This window comes from Cinclus cinclus, chromosome 7 (assembly GCF_963662255.1).
Source record: "Cinclus cinclus chromosome 7, bCinCin1.1, whole genome shotgun sequence".
NCBI lineage: Eukaryota > Metazoa > Chordata > Aves > Passeriformes > Cinclidae > Cinclus > Cinclus cinclus.
The window spans coordinates 33,048,251-33,065,096 of NC_085052.1; the positions used below are offsets into that span (position 1 = coordinate 33,048,251).

The 16,846-nt window shown below is 52.4% G+C and overlaps 2 protein-coding genes across 2 annotated transcripts; both read right to left on the reverse strand.

The window, feature by feature from the left end:
- Positions 1-33: 33 nt before the first annotated feature.
- PPA1 (inorganic pyrophosphatase 1) lies at positions 34-10,316 on the reverse strand. The gene is made up of 11 exons (XM_062496274.1): positions 10,216-10,316; positions 10,023-10,087; positions 7,033-7,086; positions 6,538-6,657; positions 4,775-4,861; positions 4,384-4,510; positions 3,782-3,909; positions 2,310-2,395; positions 2,013-2,082; positions 899-938; positions 34-359 (listed from the first exon to the last, which is right to left on the reverse strand). The coding sequence occupies exons 1-11, from the start codon at positions 10,277-10,279 to the stop codon at positions 328-330; spliced, it is 873 nt and encodes a 290-aa protein (XP_062352258.1). The 5' UTR covers positions 10,280-10,316; the 3' UTR covers positions 34-327.
- A 1,684-nt stretch (positions 10,317-12,000) lies between these two features.
- Positions 12,001-16,101, reverse strand: NPFFR1 (neuropeptide FF receptor 1). Its single transcript, XM_062496577.1, has 5 exons — positions 16,007-16,101; positions 15,860-15,972; positions 13,858-14,151; positions 13,113-13,212; positions 12,001-12,784 (listed from the first exon to the last, which is right to left on the reverse strand). The coding sequence occupies exons 1-5, from the start codon at positions 16,099-16,101 to the stop codon at positions 12,001-12,003; spliced, it is 1,386 nt and encodes a 461-aa protein (XP_062352561.1).
- Between the last annotated feature and the right edge of the window lie 745 nt (positions 16,102-16,846).

The following is a 16,846-nucleotide window of genomic DNA, read 5'->3' on the forward strand; positions in this document are numbered from 1 at the left end:
GGGAAAGGAGAGGGAGCCCCACACCAGTGGACTTCAGTAGTTTTTTATTTCTAGCATCCGTACACATCCCAGGTGAGTGACCTCCTGTCACGACTTAGAGCACACCACATGACCATGCACAAGCAGGGTGTTTGGATTTTATAAATTACTTCTTCCAGCCTCCACCGGGCCTCGGCAGACATGTCACTGCTAGGTATGGAATTCTAATCAGCAAAGTTACAGGCAAGGTCTTCTTGCTGACACTGAAGCTATTTTTTCTGGTCTATTCCTGTGTGTGGCAGCTCCTCGGTGGGAAGGACACAGCTGTCTCACCACCATCCTTGGGACTTAGTTTTTCTGGTAGTAGAACCATTTGTCAACTGTGTGGGGCAGAAAAAAGGAGGGGGTTAGTCCCCTGTGAGGCACCCAGTTTTTATATATACTTATATATAAGTAGTCACGTGGCAGTGTGTATGTGTCACCTCCAGCTCTGGGGCTTCCTCTGCTCCTGGCAACAGCTCCTCAGCACAGCAAACAGGTTCTGGCACAACCCTGTTTGTGTGGATTTGTTTTCCCAAAGCAGTTGCCCTTGCTTGGGCTGCCATTAGGAGCATCCATGACTTGGTGCAGGCAAGGACATCAAGCCAGGCTTCCCTCTGGCTCAGCTGACTCAGGGAGACAAAGCATTTTGACCTCCAACTCCCATGCCCACATGGAAGACACGCATTTTTCCACAGGTTTATTCTCCATGAAGGGATTGGAAATGTCAGCCTAGCTTCTCTTTCTGCTCCCAACACTGCCCTGAACTTGCCCTGGCTACAGCAACACCCAGGTTTAGTTCAGACCCTCACTTTCCTACAATTCTTCTGAGGAAGCCCCCACTCTGTATTGAGATGTCAGGGTGGGTTTTGAGACTCACCTTCGGGTGGGATGGGGCTGGCAGCTTTACACGGCGGAGCCTGAAACAAGAAGGGTGTTATCAGAGGTGTCCTTGCACTCTCCACACATCATTTAGGGCTGCACAAGTCTTTCCTGAGCACCATTTAAGACCCTGGTGAGCTGTGGGGAAAAAAGTGAGCTCACGTGCAGCGTCCTGTCATTCCTGTAGCCTCTCCATTCCGGAGATGCTCCGTGTGCCCGAGGTGCTCTCCTCCAAGTGCAGGCTCCAGGGCCATCTGATTCCCAGCACAAGCAGCTCCCACTCCAGAGTCTACACAGTTTCGGGCAGCTGCGTTTTTTTTAAACCTACAACGTTGGTTTAAAAAATATGGGAGAATAGAGGCAAGAAGGACTCTTTGAGAACTCCTCTGAAGAGCTTTCCCTGAGCTTCCCTTTGGTATTCAACAATCAAAGACGGAGAAAATCCCGTCTGGTGACACATCCTCAATGAGGGCTTTCAAAAACCTCACTGAGACCCTTAATTGGGATACCAGCACTTTGGAAAACAAGACAATGGTTTTAAAGGTCTCTCCAAGGCTACAAAGAGACTTGGGTTTCCAGTTATGGAAGAGAGGCGAGATTTGCATTTCGGTTTTCCTGTCCCCTCCCTCTGAGCCCTTTCAGTTTGCCAGCAGCAGTACTCTTCAAGTCTAGGGAGACACAATTAATTCCTGAGGCTGGACAGAAGAACTACACCAAGAATGTCAAGCTCTTCATCTGAAAAGTGCAAAATCCCTGGGGAATTAGACTCTCTTTTCTCAAAGGGAGATCTGTACTGTGAAGCTCTTGGAAGTCCAAATATTAAAACCCTCTCAGAACAGCTGATAGCCAAGCTGCAGCTCAGAAGTTTAGCCCTCCACGCAAACTCTGTTTGGGATTCCATCTTTCGGATGACTAAGGGCAGGGAGAAGCCTCTGGAGGAATGTCTGGTTTGCTCCACATCCATCCTGTTAAACCAGAAGCAGGTGTTCAGCCACCCAAAACATTCTGAGCATGCCATGTGCCATTCACACAGAGAGGACAGTTCACCACACAAATCGCTCCGTTTTTCCTGATAATAACACCAGGATTTGGCCACTCAAACTGGTACTTACTGCCTCCACAGTAGCTCTTGCACAGTCTTGACTACAGCAGAAAGGGCTGTCAGACACCGTCAGGTTGGTGCTGGAAGACATTGGGCACTTGTGAGAACGTGCAAGCCCAGACTTCCCCCGGGAAGCATTAAATAATGGAATATTAAGGATTGCAGTTAGCAGCTGCCATGCGGAGGGGAGAGGCCTGGGGAAACAGCCAGAAGCTAACAGAAAGCATGGCACCACTCAGGAAGGGAATTTCCAGGGTTTTTAGTTTAGGGAAGAGGAAGGTGCACATTACCACAGGCATTAACCTACCAGTTGATCTCCCCTCCATCAGTTTTCTTTGTTATTAAAGCTTTCCAGTGTTCATGGGTGCCTTTGATGACATCCAGGGCAAAATCCTAAAATTAGGAGATGAGAACAAACATCATGTTATGTGGAAGCACCAGACCACTTTCTCCAGACTATCACTTACAAGGAGCTGATTTTGGACAGCTGTGGAAGGGGCTGGAAGAAACCTCTTCCGTTCCAGTGCCGTTCAGGAAGAGCAGAAACTCCCAGCAGAAACAACCACAATTGTACAGGAGAATTGTTTTGGTTTCAAGATGGGAAGATCTGCCAAGGTCACAGAACGAGCTTGGGGCCAAAAGAAACTGAGCAGTCTCAGGCCAGTGCTCCCTTATAAAAGCACCTCCACCCTGCTGCTCCTCCCTCTCGGTTTGTCTCCAGCAGCTTGCTGATCCAGACTTATCCAGGAGCTCAGTTCCACTCCAGGCAAATAATTCAGACCAGCAGGGAGACACGCAGCTGATCTGGCCTTGCAACTACTTAAAAATGAATTTGTTTCCAGGCATATCAATCTCTTCCTTAAAAAGGAGCAATATATGCTCAAGCATTAACCTGTCAGCTGGAGAAGGAAACACACACAGTTCTTTGTTGGTGTGAACACCGATACTAAATGTCCTGGTTTGATACCAAACCAAGCCAAATAAAACACTGCAGAGCATGTGTGAGGTTCTTTATCCTGATTTTCCAGTTTCCTTGGCGGGTTTCACCCACCCTGAGAGGCAGCAAGGTGTTCCAGCCTGACCAACCTAGTGCTGTGCTACAGCCAAAGGGGACAAGACCTTCATGACCTCCATTTTCTTTCCCGGAGAGGGCTTTTGGAAGAAGTCCCCTCCTCTGCACCACCTCTAGAGCTCTGGAAGTTGAATCACCTCAGAAAACCCCTCATGGCACTCCAGGAAGGGCGGGAGTGAGGACACCAAAACAGGATTTCACCCGCTCAGGAGCAGTAACTTATCTGATCCAACCCAGAGAAGTGGCAGAGGTAGAGTGCTGCCAAGGCAGAGCCTTACAGGGTGTGAGGGAACACTTCATGCCTGAAGGAAGAAGTGCTTTAACTCCTGAGCTACGTTTAACTTGCACCAGGTTGCAGTGGAACAAAGCCAACGGGTAAGGGAGGCAAAGGGTGATGTCAAGCTGCCTTTGCTCCAGAGCTGGAGCAAATAAACCCGGTGTTTTCCACCTGGTTCTGACACAGAGACTCCCAGCCCTGAAGTGATCCCACATGAAGAAAATATTCAACAACACCACAGTGATAACTCCAGCCAATTATTTTCCTGATATTCCGGCACTCACTAGGCTGGAAAAACAACAGGATGAACTGAAATCAACTATCAGCAGCCCCATAAAAATCCATTCTCTCAGCAACTCACTTATGTCCCCACACACCCCGAGCTCATGTTTTGGACAAGGTGCCTTTGTGCAAAGGAAGGTGATCCTACCTTGCCTTTAAATTCCTCATTAAAAGCAAACTGGTTTTCTGGCTTTCCATCAGGTACTTTGTATCTTCTGAACCAGTCCACAGTAGCTTCTAAGTATCCAGGCTTCATCCTCCTGACATCCTCGATGTCTGGCAGGGGACATGGGGTTTGTTAGCCAGAAACAGTAAGAGAACTCACTGAATTACAGAATTTATGGGGCACAGCTGAGTTGTTCAGGGCTGTGCCTCTTTCAGCCCCTTCCCAAGCAGCCGTAGCAACATTTCAGACAGGTTCCCTGGAGACATAGTGAGCATCTCCCAAGGGAAATTAGTGTTGCATCCTCAGGGTGTGTATCCAGCAGGGTGGACACATTCAAACACCTTTGATTAGAGGCTTGGAGGACAATCTCTTTCCTTCCCCTGGACAGCCAGCGTTTGGAACGCCAGGCTGTGCAGAGGACTGGCCACGTGTGACAAACAGCAGTGAAATGTTTTGCTGCAGGATTGTCCTTCCATCATCTCATCTCATTAATACCACTACACAGAAAGAGCCAGCCCTGTCCCCACCTCCTGCAGAGGTGAAAAAGGGAAGCACTGACCCTGCTCTTTCTCCCCGTAACTCACCATTGTAGCTGTCTGCTTCTGGGTCTTCAACGTTGATAGCAATCACCTTCCAGTCTGTCTCTCCCTCATCAATCAGAGCCAGCGTGCCCAGCACCTTCACTTGGATGACTTCTCCCCGAGAGCAGACCTGCAGGGACAAAGGCCTTGCTGTCCACCCTGATGCATCCAAGGAGTGCACAACAGGAGCTCAGCAAGCAGCCAGGTACCATGAAATTAGCTGTTGCTGTCAGCAGCTCATCAGCCCTGGCTCATCTCAGCAACAATCTCCAGAGGCAGCAGAGGGAAACATCACATTGTTAAGGGAGGGGAGGTAGGAAATGAATAATGTCCCTGGATAATTGACTTTGGAGACATTAATTACACGTTTCAGGAGACATTTGGGATGCGTTACCTTGCTTCCAATCTCGCACACATCAATCGGATCGTTATCTCCACAGCAACCAGTATTTTCATCCTTGTGACCTGGGTCTTCCCAAGTCTGGAAGAAAAACCCCAAACCAACACTAAAATCAACCATACATAAGAATAAGAACTCCCAGGTTTAAAGAGACGGTAAAAAGCAGGTTTATTTTGGGCATGCAGCTGCCTGGAGTAAACAGAGGATGCCCCACTTTACACCTGCTGCCAGGTCAGGTATTTGGGCTACTGTTTCCCTTGAGCCTGGGAAGTTTGAATTCAAGTGAAAAGGTCTCATCTTCCAAAAGGTAAGCAGCTCCCTCCTGGCCCACAAACCCCCTTTCAACAACTTTCCAGACTTCCTCCTCTGTCCCACAGCTGCATAAAGGTGAAGTTCACATCTATAAAGGGCAATTGTTGATTTGGCTTCCTGCCTGATCCTCTCCCTATTCATTCCTTAGCAGAAGCTTCCTGAACTCCAGATAGCAGTCCAGCAGAGATGGAAGACAGACAGGGTGTATTGTTTCCCTTTAATTAAACAATTAAAGACACTGTTAACCCTGGAGAAGTGATAAGAATGTGTAGTCCCACTGTGCTCCCCAGTGCATCTCACCCACAGTGGTGAGTGCACAATGAAGGACACGACTCCAGAAGCCAATTAATTGACTCCAGAAACAAGAGCTGTTTTAAACAGGCTCCTGATTAGGAATGAAAAGCACTCCATGCCCACTTGCATCATAAGGAACACGTACTCCTAAGGGGGTTGAGATACAAAAAGGAATGTTCTTCCCAAATTTCTGCGTACCAGGACAAGACCAGTGCAGTCAGGACCTTGTGATAGATCCAGAGTGTTTCGGAAAATGCTTTTACACCTGGGTGGTGCTGTGGGGCTGTTCACAAACACTATCACACTTCTCTACCAGGAAGTGTTAAGCTCTTGATGCGTAAACACCTTTGATCCACAAACACATGACAGAGCAAAGGCTTCAAAACACAATTGTGCACAAAGAAAGAGGCACCAGAATCCATTCAGGCAGGAAACAACTCAACTTCAAGGCCCTGTGTTAAGCCATGTGGGGAAAACACTTGACACGTGCTACTGTCAAGAGCAGAAATACCACATTCAGTGTGTTTGCCTGTGATCTGTCACTGACAGCTTATTTCCCTGGAGGAAACTCCAGCCTTAGAGAACATCAGAGGCAAACAGCCTTGTTTGACGTCCCTCTTTATCTAGCAGTCCCCAGCCATTTAAGAGCATGTGTCCAGATGCCACTATCATGATCCCACCTTGCCAGCTGTTTCTGGGAAAGCACATCTGAGCAGTGGTGGGCGTTGGCAAGAAGAGTCTTCCACAAAGATTCAGCCTAAATCCTGCACCATTAGGATAAAACCTTGTGCTTCGCCAGGCGGGAACTGAAGGCACTGCACTGCCAGATGCACGACGACAGCTCCCTTCAGCCACAAAGAAGGACCTACCAGCTCCTGCCCAGCCCTTCTCCGAGCAGCTGAGGATGAGCAGCTGCTGCTCATCCTCAGGGAGCTTGTTTATAACATCAGATAGAAGCCTAATACTTGGGATTTCTGATGAAAAATATCCCTGATTTCCTGACAGGTTATCTCCCTCAGCACATCCAGCTGCAAACAGTGTTCCAGATCAGAGTCTCTGCTGACCTTTTTGCTCATTAACACAGTGGCAATCACAGGCATCCTCCCTCCTCCCCACCGGGATGGATGAGCCACTGGGATGAAGCACAGTACCTGTGGGATGGCACCATAATTCCAGATGTAGCCCTTGTGGGGAAACACGTTTGCTACAAAACGCAGTTTCCCTTTCTTCACATCTTGCTTAATTGGGTTTAAGGGTTCCTTTGTGGAGATCTGAAAGAAAAGTTACATAAGTCCCTCTGCTTTACCCTTTATGAATAAGAAAGTATTTTTTTTAAATGGAACTGACAAGCCAAGAGGCCAGGAGATAATGCTGATGCCAGTGATAGATACTGGACAACTCCTGTTGCATTGCCATCCCTTGGGATATGGTTCCCAGCAGACTTACAAGCCTTGGAATCACATGGGCTTAAGAACCATAAAACACTGCCAAGCATTCCAGCTTCTGCAATCTCAGCCTCCACACCAGTCCTCCAGCATTAAGCAAGTACTGACAGGAGAAGTTAGAAACCACTCCGATTCCAGAGTGTGGAATTGAGGAGGGATTGGCAAAGCCAAGGATTAAGACTGGAAGTGTAGTGTAGTTACCTCCATTTTAGCATTTGTCCATCGAGGCACCTCCACGACCATGTTGAACACATTCTGAAGAAAGCAGAAGAGCAGTGAGTGAGAAGGAATCTCGGGACCATGCTTTAAACTAGGGAACACATACAGGTGAGCACAGAAACCAGCCAGTTCACCTGAAACCATAAGGTTTTTTTTCTGTGGCTTTTTTTTTTTTTCAGTGCTAATTTTGAGACAGCTGATAAAAGTCCTGTAGCTCAGTCACTCCAAGCTGAGTCCCACAAAACACCCCAAAGGCCAGATTGAGGTTCCCACACGTTAACACCTACAAACATCCCCCATCACATTCCTAGGCTACAGGAGCAGGTTAAACCAATGGCAAACAGCTGCATACAAACTACCCTGGACATAACAAAATGGGGGTTGGGCCCTATTTATTAAATACAAAGCGTTGAATGCTCCAGAAAGAGCCACTCTGGCCATTCAGAAAAGACAAGACCAACAGGTCAAGCCATCTGTTTAATATCATGGGTATCTCTGTACTGCCCTGAATGAGTGAGACCATCACTCCCAAATATTCTAGTCATAATAAAGGGAAGGATGCCCTTTCTCCAGGCTGACACTCCTGTAAAAGCAGACCTTGTTAGTGGCATGGTGTCTGGATAAAAACGTGGGGGAGAAATGCAGAACCACATCTCACTGTATCTAGTTTACAGGTGACACTTGAAAACATCTCCTGTTGATCCAGCTGGGCTGAGAGTTCAATGTCAGCCTCCTCTCCAAGAAAACAAGCTTTTCCACGCCTGAATCTTAACATCTGCTGTTGGAAGAAATTATGGCTTTTTAACAAAAAGTCAAACCTTGCTCCCTGGCCTGGGCAAGGTTTCTAATCCCCACCCTAAGCAGTATTAGCGTGGCGAAGTCCCTTGAACCTGTATTGCCCCATAATTGGATTGATATTGTGCAACAAGTGCTGTTACATCACTGACTTTGCCCACACCCTTCCCTAGCAGAGCTTTATTACAGCCCCTTAATTGCAGGGGGTCATTGCTCATTTGCATTTTGCACGAAGAAAGGCACAGAGCTGTTTTTATTCCTAACTCGAGGGGAGGAATGAGGCAACTGGAACAGGCTGGGCTGGGCACTCGCAGCTTTGCAGGCATGGAAAGATGACTTGGGGCTGCATCTTTGTAAGGACTGAAGCTTCCCTGTGGTCCAACTTGGCCAAAGACACACAGAGAGCAGCCCAAGATCATCCCTTTGCAATGAAACAGGTCCAGGTAAGGTCAACACAGCCCAGCCCGAGACTGAAAAAAACACCCTGCAATCCTCTCAGCGTCTTAGGAGTCTGAGGATAAAGATCAAGGGGCCCAGACAGAGTGGGACCTTTTGCTCTAAGGTGGGCCCTGTAATGTAGCTGGCAGCCCACCTGCTAAGTGATGAGTAAAACCTCAGTGCTGAGGCACTCCAGCCACAGAGAGAGCCCCATGGGACCAGCACTATTGTGTAACTTCAGCGACCTTCAGCCATTGAGACTTTTTTCTCTGAATGACTTGGCACAGAGGAGCTGGCAGCAGCGCTGCATGCCTGAGGGCACACCAGCAGCCCAGTTTCCCCTGGAGAGCATTACCAGTTCAAGGAACTTCCCCTCACCTCTGTACTCACTCCCCTGCTCCTTCTTCCCCTGTTCTGCAGGCATCTGCAGAGCGTGGCATTATCTGGATTTTCCTTGTCTGGGTTACCTGCCAGGCACCTGCACTGGGAACTTACTCAGCTACTGCTTCAGCACTGTCCTTGATGACCACAATCCATCTTTTCCCCTCTGAAAAGGCAAAAGCCACTTCAGACTTCCCAGAGCACCTCTGATAGCTCCATCACCTTCACCTCAGTAGCTCAATCAGCTGCTTTTCAGAGGTTCATCTCTCAACTCTGCATATTCTTTTTTCCTTTCCCAGAACCACTCCCCCACCCCTGAATTTCAGCTCTCTCTAAGAAGTAGTAGCTGCTCCACAACATTTCCTGAGCTGCACAGCTTTTTAGTATGTCAGAGAAAGAAAGAAACAAGCTACAACAGTAAAGGACACAGTCAGAGAGCCTGAGGCACCACTGAAAAAACATTAAATGAAAACTGAAACACAACCATTTTGATTTCCTGAAGCTGGGGCATTTTTTACTCAGAACAGCCTAATTTGACTAACCACTGGCTGCTAGAAGGATGTGAAAGCCCTGTAGCACTGCAAGGGGCAGGTTCTGCCAGGCAAGAGGTCCCAGGGGATGCTACAGCAGGAATTTAACCTGTTCATCTCCACCCTCTGTTCAGTGTTGGATTATACTGCAGGCCATGCTTGCAGACAAAACTCAAGCCTGAAATATCAGGCAGCACTCATAAGAATGGGTGTAGACATTAAAAGAAAAAAAGCAGTTTTCTGCTTAGCTAACTCAAAATGCCTGCATGGGTAAGCTTGAGCCAACCACTTGCATCTCTGACGCAAAAAATGAGAATGAGATCATCCATTCTCTTCTCCAGGGTCACTCCACCCGAGGCCAGGATGGCAGAAACCCATTCCTTGTGGGGTGAGGCACTGACTCCATGAGGTGCTCCTGCAGTGTGGGGAGCTGGGAGCCTCCCCCAGGTGTCTCAAGCTGCAGGTCTCTAGGGTGTTTCAGCACCAGATCCCAGATCCCCTGGATGTTTCAGCACCCCTGGTCGCCTGGATGTTCCCAGATCCCCTGGATGTTTCAGCACCCCTGGTCGCCTGGATGTTCCCAGATCCCCTGGATGTTTCAGCACCCCTGGTCCCCTGGATGTGCCCAGATCCCCTCGTCTCTTGGATGTTTCAGCACCCCCGATCCCCTGGTTGTTCCCAGATCCCCTGGTCCCTTGGATATTTCAGCACCCCATGTCCTCTGTGTTTTCCCAGATCCCCAGATCCCCTGGATGTTTCAGGACCCCGCATATCCCGGACGTTCCAGTACTCCCCGACCCCCTGCGCGTTTCCAGGACCTTCTCTTACCTTCCCGGCGTCCGCGTAGATGGGGATATCGTGGAAGGGGGAGATGTAGCGCCCGGCAGCATCCTCTGCAAGGCAAAGGGAGGGGGCCGAGCGTGAGACGCGCCGGCAGCTCCCACCTGAGCGGGCTCAGGCGAGCGCTGGAGGGGCAGGAAGGGTCGGGAAGGGGCGAGGCAGCGGCGAGGGCGGCACTCACTGAAGAAGAGCCGGTACTCGGGGCTGTGGGGCCCGGCGCGCTCCTCCACGCCGTACCGCGACATCGCCGCGCACGCGCCCGCGCCCGCGCTCGCCGCCGGCCGGGGCTGAGGGGGGGCGGGGGCTGCACTGCGCAGGCGCCGCGCGCGCACCCGGCCCCGCCCCTCGCCACGCGGCGGAGCGGGAGATGGAACTGCCCGGCTTGGAATGGAACTGGCCAGCTTGGAATGGAACTGGCCAGCTTGGAATGGAACTGCCCGGCTTGGAATGGAACTGGCCAGCTTGGAATGGAACTGCCCGGCTTGGAATGGAACTGGCCAGCTTGGAATGGAACTGCCCGGCTTGGAATGGAACTGCCCGGCTTGGAATGGAACTGGCCGGTTTAAAATGGTCCTTCCCATCTTGGAATGGCTCTTTCCAGTTTGGAATGGAACTGCCCGTCTTGGAATGGAACTGCCTGTCTTGGAATGGAACTGCCCAGTTTAAAATGGTCCTTCCTGCCTTGGAATGGCTCTTCCCGATCTAGAATGGTCCTGCTGGACTTGGATTGGAGCTGCCCGGCTTGGAATGGAACTGCCCGGCTTGGAATGGAACTGCCCGGCTTGGAATGGAACTGGCCAGCTTGGAATGGAACTGCCCGGCTTGGAATGGAACTGCCCGGCTTGGAATGGTCCTTCCTGCCTTGGAATGGCTCTTCCCAATCTAGAATGGTCCTGCCCATCTTGGAATGGCCCTTCCAGGTTTGGAATGGTCCTTCTGCCTTGGAATGATCCTCCCTGCCTTGGAATGGCTCTTCCTGGATTGGAATGGTCATTCCTATCTTGGAATGGTCCCTTCTGAATTGGAATGATCCTGCCTGCCTTGGAATGGTCCTCCCTGAATGGGAATGGTCCTGTCCAGTTTAGATTGGCTCTTCCTGCCTTGGAATGGTTATTCCCACCTTGCAATGGCCCTTCCCGGCTTGGAATCATCTTGCCTGCCATGGCCACAATGGCATGGGCTGGCATGGACTGGCACAGCACGGTCCTAGCCCAGTACAGTTCAGCATGGCCACAGCAGCAAGTGGTGGCATGGTCCAGCCCGGTGTGATCCTGCCTGCTGTGGCCACAGAAGGGTGGGCTGGCACAATCCATCTGGCATGGCACAATTCTGTGTAACAGCATGGACTGGCATGGCATGGCTCAGTCCAGTACGGCATGGCCGCTGCAGTAGGGTGGGATATGGTCCAGAATGGCCACAAATGCAAGGAGTGGTACTGTCCTGTGTGGCATGGTTTGGTCTAGCAGGGACACAACAGCATGGGATAGCATGGGATAGTCCAGCTTGGTCCAGCATGGCCACAGCATGGCCTATCCTTGGAGTGGCCATGGAATGGTCCATTCCCCATGGCCGTGATAGCAGGGGGTAGCATGTTCCAGCACAGCTAGATCCTGCCTGGCATGGCCATGGCAGCGTGGTTTGGCATGGTGCTGCGTGCCTCTGCGTGCATGGCCAAGCATGGCACAGGACAGCCCCTTCTCCCTCACTGCCCCTGGATCCCTGCTGTCCCTGGCCCCATGCTTGGAGTAGGGCTGGGGAAGCGGGATTCTAGCAGGAGCCTGTGGTGCTGGGGGGCTCAGCTGGGGGCCCTCTGGGTGCTGCTGTGGGGGAAGTGGAGGAGCCAAGCCAGGGACAAGCCATCAGTAGGATACATCTTTATTTCAATATCTTGTGGCCATGACATGGCAAATCCCCCGTCCCCACCCTGCAAGCCCTTGGGCTGGAGTGGTTTGGTGGCCATGGCTCCTCAGCCATCCCACGCAGGGACACCGGCGCGGCGTGGGGCCGGCAGCCTCGACTTGGAGGCGGCTGGCGAGTCGCTGGTTGGCGCCTGGGTGAAGATGCGGTTGCGGGTGTCGAAGAGGGTCCCGCGGCCGTGGCTCCGGGGGGTGTAGGGCCTGCGCTGGCAGAGGGGGGCCCTGAAGACCTCCTGGAAGCCCCGGCGGAAGTTCTCATTGAAGTAGCCGTAGATGATGGGGTTGGCGCTGCTGTTGAAGAAGGCCAGCCAGTGGGCGAACGGGTAGACGTAGACGGTGAGCAGGCGGAGCTGGCCCTCGCTCAGCCGCCCATAGTCCGTCAGCAGCATCAGCGTCCAGAGGGGCAGCCAGGAGATGGTGAAGAAGAGGGCGACAATGATGAGCATATTGATGACCTTGACCTTCCTCCTGGAGATCCTCCTCCCCTCCAGCTCCTCTCCACCGTGGGCAGGCGCCACTGACTTGAAGAGCTTGAAGGCGATGCGGGCGTACATGATGACGATGAGGGCAAGGGGAGCCACGTAGATGTGGGAGAAAAGGACAGTGGTGTAGATCCTCCTCATCCCCGTCTCGGGCCAGGCCTCCCAACAAGAGTAGAGAGGGTAGGAGTTGTTGTAGGTGTCCACCATGAAGTGGTGTTCCTCCCTGGTGACGGTCAGGGTGACGGCAGCAGGGCACATGATGATCAGGGCCAGCACCCAGATGATGGCGATGGTCAGCAGGGCTTTCCTCAGCGTGAGCTTCTGCCGGAAGGGGTGGACAATGCAACGAAACCTGTGGGAGAACAGCTGGTGGTGGCTTTGGGCACATGGTGGGGACATCGCTGGGGAAGGAGGGCAGCCAGGAGCAGGGGTGGGAATGGAGGGTGAGGTGGGTTGCTCTTTACACGTTTTGGCGGCCGAGATAGGTTGGTATTTTCAGCCCAGTGTGGGGAATGACACCTTGCTGGAATGCCCCATGGACAGCTTCATGGTCCTCCTGGGGAGCTGGGACAGGCTCCCGATGTTCCCAGGAGCTTTCTCTCAATGGGAAACACGCAGGACATCTGTACCTGCTGGAGATTGCTTGGTCCCCACATCCCCACGCCCCCATGCCAATGTACCTCTCCACAGCGATGGCGACCAGCGTGAAGACAGAGGCGGAGACAGACATGCCCTGCACCAGGCCGCTCATTTTGCACATGGTGTTGTCAAAGGGCCAACCTGTGAGGGGACACCATGGAAGGTGTAGGTTCTTCTGGCTCACCCAACTCCCTTTAGGTGTCCCCATCCACCCCAGTTGCTGGGGGATGCTAAGTCCTGCTCCTAACAGGGAGCTTGTGTGGAGGTGGCCTTTAGCAGCATGGATCCTTGAACAAGAACCCCAAAATTGGTGAAAAAGATGCACATTACACTTAAAAAATTAAGGAACATGGTGGCTGTCATTTTTCCTACTGTCTTTGGGATCCTCACTCAGAAGGACTTTTGTCTTGTTTCTTTGACCCCAATACCAAGGCAATAAATAAATCACACCCCATAATCAATAAATACAAACCCTGGCCTCTGGCCTGACTGCTGCTGCATCTGAGCCCTCCCAACCCCCCTATCTTTGGAAAGGTCAACAGGCAGAGCTGAGCTAGCACGGGAGAAGGTGGATGCAGAAAAAATAAGAGTTTTTTTCAGCATTGCTTGGTGAAGCTTGCTGGACTTCAAACAAATATGCAAATGCAACATTAAGGTCAAACTTGTTTTACCACAAATGGCTAACCCTGCCCCACCCCCCCCCCCAAAAAAAAAGTTTCCCGCTTATGCATGGGAGACATTTTCTCTCCACTCCTCAAGTCTCTCCCCTTCCTCTGCCCTGCTCACCTGTGATGAGGTTGTCCACCAGGGTGGTGGGCATGCAGAAGATGCCCACCAGCAGGTCGCTGATGGCCAGGTTGAGGAGGAACATGTTGGTGACCGTGCGCATCTGGCGGTTCTTCACCACGACAAAGCACACCAGGACGTTGCCGACCACGCACATGAGGAAGATGAAGGTGTAAGCCAGGATGAACATGAGGGCCACGGGGGAGGAATGCTGGTAGTATGCCAGGAAGGTGTAGTTCTCCCTCAGGAGGTGGCTGGCACTGGAGTTGGGCCACCAGGTGCCATTGGAAGGGCCTGGGGAAGGGAAGGCAGGAAAATTAAGCCGGGAGAGAATAAAGCAAGTATTCCCTTCATTTCTTAATGCCTCCAGAGGTGGGTTTTCATATTTATTCCGGTGACCAGACTGGCTGGGACTTGTCCTGCTGGACTCTTCTTCGTGCCCCAACAAATCTCCTCCTCCTTGGGTTACACAGCTCAAGGTTCTGCTGCACCTCAGCTGAATTGTCGTTTTACATCATTATTGTTTGATACCACTGATATCATTAGTATTTGATACAATTATTGTTTGATATCGTTGTTACATGGTATCATTATTATTTGCATCATTCTTTTGATGAGGAATTAGAGTGGCCCAGAAGACATCCAAATCTCTTTTAGGGATGATGCAAGGACGACAAATCCACATCCCGAAGCTCCAATGCTCCACCCTTATGGGAGCTGTATCCATGTGGTCCCAGTCACGGCTGGCCTGGGAGCATCCCTGCCCTCGGGCGGCTGCCGCTGCTTCTCCTTGTGCTTCCGAGGTTTACAATTCAATATTCCGCAAAATCTTACTCTCTCCGTCAAATAACCCCGAGGAGGGGGCTGGAAGAGAGGACACCCTCCCCTGACATCTTAAGCGATACTTATCTAGTCATTATCTGAGACCTTCTGATGGAGTGGCGGGGCTGGCGTTTTGTCACTACAGATTGAACGGGGAGCGGGGCTCGGCAGCTCCCACCCTCGGGCTTCCCCAGCCGCACGCAAGCAGGGATGCGGGAGGATGCCGGGCGTGGGCAGGAGCTGCCTGCAGCGGTGACGGGACTGACTCCGGGAGAATCCAGGCTGCAGCGGTGAGGCGAGGAAAGGCACATTTTAGCTTTAGGGCTCAGCCTAAGCTCCTGCGGGTCAGCCCTGCGCTGAGACAGCCTTCCAAAGCCGCCGTGTGATGGGCGGCTGGAGCATCCCCCCATCCCTGTGCCGATGCCGGTGCTCAGCTCGCCAGCCGAGATGCTTTTCCTAGCCACCGGGACCAGCGGCTTCCTCAAGGTTCCGGCAGGCAGGAGGGCCCTATCCGGCCCCCAATACCGCAGTCCTGTGTGCAGGATTTGGGCAACACGTTTCAGAAAGGCGCTGGGAGGGGTTTGCAGCCGACACAGGAGAAGGAGCCTCTTGGAGAGGCAAGGAAGTAGCGGGATCGAGGGCCCAAGATTCTCCAGGCAGTGGCTATCAGATGCGTGACCCATCTTTGTAAGCAGGAGCGATAACAAAGACTGTAATGAGATTGCCCAAAACCTGTGATATTAAGCCTAAAACTTTGCTGGACTTTATCTTTTGGGGCTGCAGTGCAGCATGAGCAGGAGGTTGGTGTCCTATGGGGTTGGAGGTGGTTTTAAAAGCAAGGTGGAATATGGGAAAAGGAAAATAAGGGGCTGCTGAGCACCCGGGTTGCTGCTGGATGGATGGATGAATGAATGAATGAATGAATGGGAGGATAGATGGATGAATGGGTAGTAGGAATGGCTGGATGGATGCATGCAGGCGTCCTCAGTTCAGCACTGACATCTCGGACGTGGTGACAAGGGGATGAGGGGACGGGACGGGGACGGCATGGACCGCCTGCTTCCCTACCCGGCTTTGGGAAACCACCGCAGGGAAAGGCTGGTCTGATGGAATAGGCGGCTGGGATGACGTGTGGGTAGCTTTTTTGGGGGGATAAAATAAATCAGGTCTCGGCACTCACCTCCACCGGCTCGACCCGGCTCCGGGGGCTGCATCGCTGCCGGGCAGTGGCTACCGCCGGAGGCGATTTGCTGCCGGGGGGGGGGGGGACACAGCTCGCCCTCGTCCCTCCCTGAGTCCCTCCCGCCCGGTCCGGGGCTCCGGAGCTCCGGTGCGTTCTCCGCGGTGCCGCCGCGCCGGTTGCGGCTGCTCGCCGGCTGCAGCGGGGAAGGGGAGGGGGGGAAAACAGCCTCCAATCGCCATGGATACCGGGGGACCCGCACGCAGCCCCCCGCCGATGAGGCACGGCGGGGGCGGGCAGCCCACGCGGGACGAGAGGAGGGAGGGAGCAGGCTCGCTCCCCAGGGAGGGTCGAGGTCTTTGTCCCCTCGCTGCCGCCGAGGTCCCCGCACTGATGCTGGCAGCTGATGGCCGGTGTCCCCAGCAGCGCTCCTGTCCATCCCCGGGAGGAAAATATGCCGGGAGCCTCGAGACAAGCGGGGAGATTCCCCCCATTCATCAATCCACACACAGGAGAAAGAAACACGATGTTTAGGGATGCTGGTTCTGGCTCCAGGCTGCTCCACTCAACCACAGCTCCTCCAGCATGCCCAACATCTCCTACCATAATCTTTTGCGAAAGTTTGGCAAGTCTGGAAGTCAAATATTTACAGGATTTACCATTCCTGGCTGTCCCCAGCTCACACACAACATTGGGAAGTGTTTGTCCCCTAAATACCCAAAGGAACAAACAAGGGAGATGTTTAAACAAGGCGTTTTGAGATAACACCTGGGGTTTCTCCCAGGAGTTTGGCTTTTTTTAGCAGGCAGCCAGCTGCTAAGGGACATGGGTGTGTTTGGCAGTGGCCTCCCTGCCACCGAGAAGCCACTCTCTCCAGGACATTTCTTCCTGGGAAGAGAATCAGCTCAACTTGAGGACCTACAGCACCCGAGAGGGGGGTGCATACTTCTGGGGACACCCACGGCGTGAGCAGTGTGTGGGCACCCA